This window comes from Hibiscus syriacus, unplaced genomic scaffold (genome assembly GCF_006381635.1).
Source record: "Hibiscus syriacus cultivar Baekdansim isolate YM2019G1 unplaced genomic scaffold, ASM638163v2 tig00020627_pilon, whole genome shotgun sequence".
In the NCBI taxonomy this organism is placed as follows: Eukaryota; Viridiplantae; Streptophyta; class Magnoliopsida; order Malvales; family Malvaceae; genus Hibiscus; species Hibiscus syriacus.
The window spans coordinates 71,621-74,882 of record NW_024062497.1 but is presented as its reverse complement, the minus strand read 5'-3'; the positions used below and the strand labels follow the sequence as shown (position 1 = coordinate 74,882).

Genomic DNA, 3,262 nt, shown 5'->3' with positions numbered 1-3,262 from the left:
CTCTCTAATTATGGAACGCCAGAAATGACGAGTATCAACTTTTGGAGGGTTCCACGCTCTAGACAAGAGTATCAACTTTGGAGAGTGTTGGAAGGCTTGTCTAGAGCGTGGAATTTGGATGCATGTAATGTGATACTTGAAATCGATAGGCACCACCAACAAAGAAAGAACTGTCATAACGTAAAGTACACGTTAAATCAGCCTGTTTGCCGTTTGCTACAAAGAAATTGAGAGGTAAAAATTGAGCACGTGTCTCGTAAAGGAAATCCAATGCGAACGACATGGCTAAACTTGCTCTGTTGGGAGACGGGAGATGTTACTTTTGTGCGTTGCCAGCTGAAAGAATAGCTTCACTCCTCCAAGAGAAAGACAATAGTTAGAATTTATTAGTTATTTTTTAAGCCATCTTTATTTATAAAAATTAAAAAGTGAATTAAATAAATATGAGAATGAAGAGATAAATTTATGTTATTATCTCAGTATAAATTATTTACAACATTTTCTCTAAATTCTATATCTATAGGCGTAAGGAATATTACTATAGTGAACTCTAATCCTAATAATAAAATACATCAAAATCATATTTTTTTAATCATAATATATATCTAAATATATATATATTCATGAATTTTAATATATTAATAATTATTTTATATCATTTATTTTTTATCTAAATATTTTTGTTTATTTGTATATCCCTTAAAAACCAACAAAAAGAGAAATACTTAAATGGGACATCAATAATTGAACTAAATCCGCTCCAAAAAATAATAATAATAATTTGTTCTTGCATTTCGTGTCCAATGTACAAAGACACTTCCCTTAGCCAGTCCAGCAAGAATTAGTTATGGGGTTCCAGATTGCAGGAAGTAAGAACTTTTTATTATTGTACCCACAGAAGTTATAATTCCCACCAGTTTTGGGATCGGTTTGAACCAGGCCGGGGTTTCCCGGGGTGGAGCCACGGCCGAAAATGCCACTGCAAACGACGCAAGGCCCGAGTTTTTTGGAATAAAATGAATGGTACGTGGCATTGCGCATAGGGTTAGTGACAGAATCGACCAATGCGGATGCGAAGGAAACGACCATCGCATCGGCTGCCAGATTACCATTCGGCGGTTTAAGCACCGGTCCCTTGGGGGCATATGTAGTAGCATGGAAAGGCCATATGCATTCTTCGGGGCACTCGAATTCAGGGTTCCCGACCACGATGTATGTCTGTGGATTGGGTGGCTCCGTGTGGAAACAAAACGAACATCGTCCGTAGCAAACGCCTTGAATGGTGATATCTCGTGCCCCGACGATGACCGGAAGGAGACTCAGATCGCCTTTAGTCACACGTTGAATGAGCTTCGGTACATGTTGTTGCAAAGTCAAGACCTTGCCGAATTTAGAGTTCTTATCGGACGATTGTCTCGCCACTTTGACGCTGATTTTTGGGGGTTTACCGGGCTTTGCATTCGGCATCAAGGATTGGTAACTTTCGACCATTTCCCACCAGCTCGCGACTTTTGGTTTAAGTTTGGGTGAGCCACCTACAAAATTCAATGATTTGATGAAGTTCCTCATTGTGTTCTTTATTTCTTTACCGCAATCTCCGTACCACATGATGGCTAGTTTAATCTTTCCGGTCAGCATCTCACCACCATGGTTTTTTATCTGCGGCGTGTCGGTAAAAGGGTTGTACCTGTGACCGGCTCCGGCCGAGGAAGGGATGAGCAGAGTGACGGAAAGGGCAAGACCAAGACCAAAGAGGCGGATTGAACAACCCATGATTGAACCTTCTTCTTGGCCTTTCTTTATTCGGTTTTTTGATGTCCTAATTTCATTTAGGCATTTTTTCCGACATCAGATTCTAATTTTTAGCTTATAGGGGACAATTTGAAATCAAACTTATTCAAATTTAGCTACTTTTAATAAGTCAAATTCCTATGCTTAAATTGTATGAGGTGCATCTATTTTTAGGAAGTGGAAACAAGTTCTTAACTAAATCTAATAAAAAATCCCTAAATAAGGATTACAAAATGTAATTTTTAACTTAATACCTTTTTGAATTATGTAGCTTTCATAGGGTTTTAAAAAATAATGCAAACATTGCTCCAAAGTTTAATCCAATTATGAGTATTATTATATCAATTGAGTTTTTATCGAATGTTTCTTTCTAGAGATTGGGTGTCCTTTATCTCTATCGATCAAAATATACACCCTCAACTTGTTAGGGCTTTCTTTTGTAATATTTCTTTTGTTAAAGATTCTAATTTCGATCATGTTTGCTCCATTAATTCTTATCTAATGTGTGAAATAAATGGATCATAAATGAAAAGAAGATAAAAAAAATAAAATTAAAAAAACAGTTCATAAATTAAGTAATTAAAAAGGAAAAAAGTTAACACTATGAATTTGTTAGGTTGGAACCGTCGAGGGGTGGATAACCCTCTTACAATTCAATCCCTTGGGCGATTTGTTACCTAGCGATCTCCTAGTACTATATTTTTATCTGAGACCAGATTACGTCAAAATAATAGTGATTTCATTAGGAATAAGATGAGATTGCATGATTGTTTTACCGTTGAAATAATAATTGTACTGACATTATGTTACACTGGTTTAATGAAGTTGATATCAAACTTTTATCTTACTCTTCGAATCATATTGATGTGATTATTAAAAATGGTAATAAACAATTCCACTTAACTGGCATACATGACAATTACAATGCGAAATTCAAACATGAGGTATGGCGAAAAATCGATACTCTTAAAGCGAGCATCAAAATTACCTTGGTTACTTGAGGGCGATCTTAATGAGATATTACGAGCTTCCGAAAAGTTCGAAGGACGACTAAAGCCTCGTGTTCAATTAGATGGCTTCCGTGCTGTCTTAGCTCGTAATGACCTCTCGAATTGTAAACCATCAAGGGTGGTTTACTTGGTTTTCTGGAAATATACAACATCCGGTTATAGCTGAACGGCTGGATCGTTTTGTAGCGCCTTCATATTGGTTAAATGCTTATCCATAATTTTGTGTTTATTCCGACTATGCTGTCAGATCGGATCATTGCTTCTTGTTGTTGAATACCGAGCGCAAATAAAGAGGCAATTGGTGCCACCATACTCGAGACTATTTTCGATACCATTACTGCTGGGATGTTAGCATGATCATTCAGTACCAATGCTCTTATTGCATTGCATGGTGTATGACTGTTGTTGTTATTGAGGTTGTTAGCAGAAGTTGAGTTTGTTAGCTTAGTTGAGGAGTCTGT

The 3,262-nt window shown here is 36.8% G+C and overlaps 1 protein-coding gene across 1 annotated transcript; it reads right to left on the bottom strand.

Annotated features, from left to right (window-relative positions):
• Positions 1-822: 822 nt before the first annotated feature.
• LOC120209855 (protein EXORDIUM-like) lies at positions 823-1,773 on the bottom strand. Its single transcript, XM_039208746.1, has one exon. It carries the CDS (start codon positions 1,771-1,773, stop codon positions 823-825), a length of 951 nt encoding a protein of 316 aa, XP_039064677.1.
• Between the last annotated feature and the right edge of the window lie 1,489 nt (positions 1,774-3,262).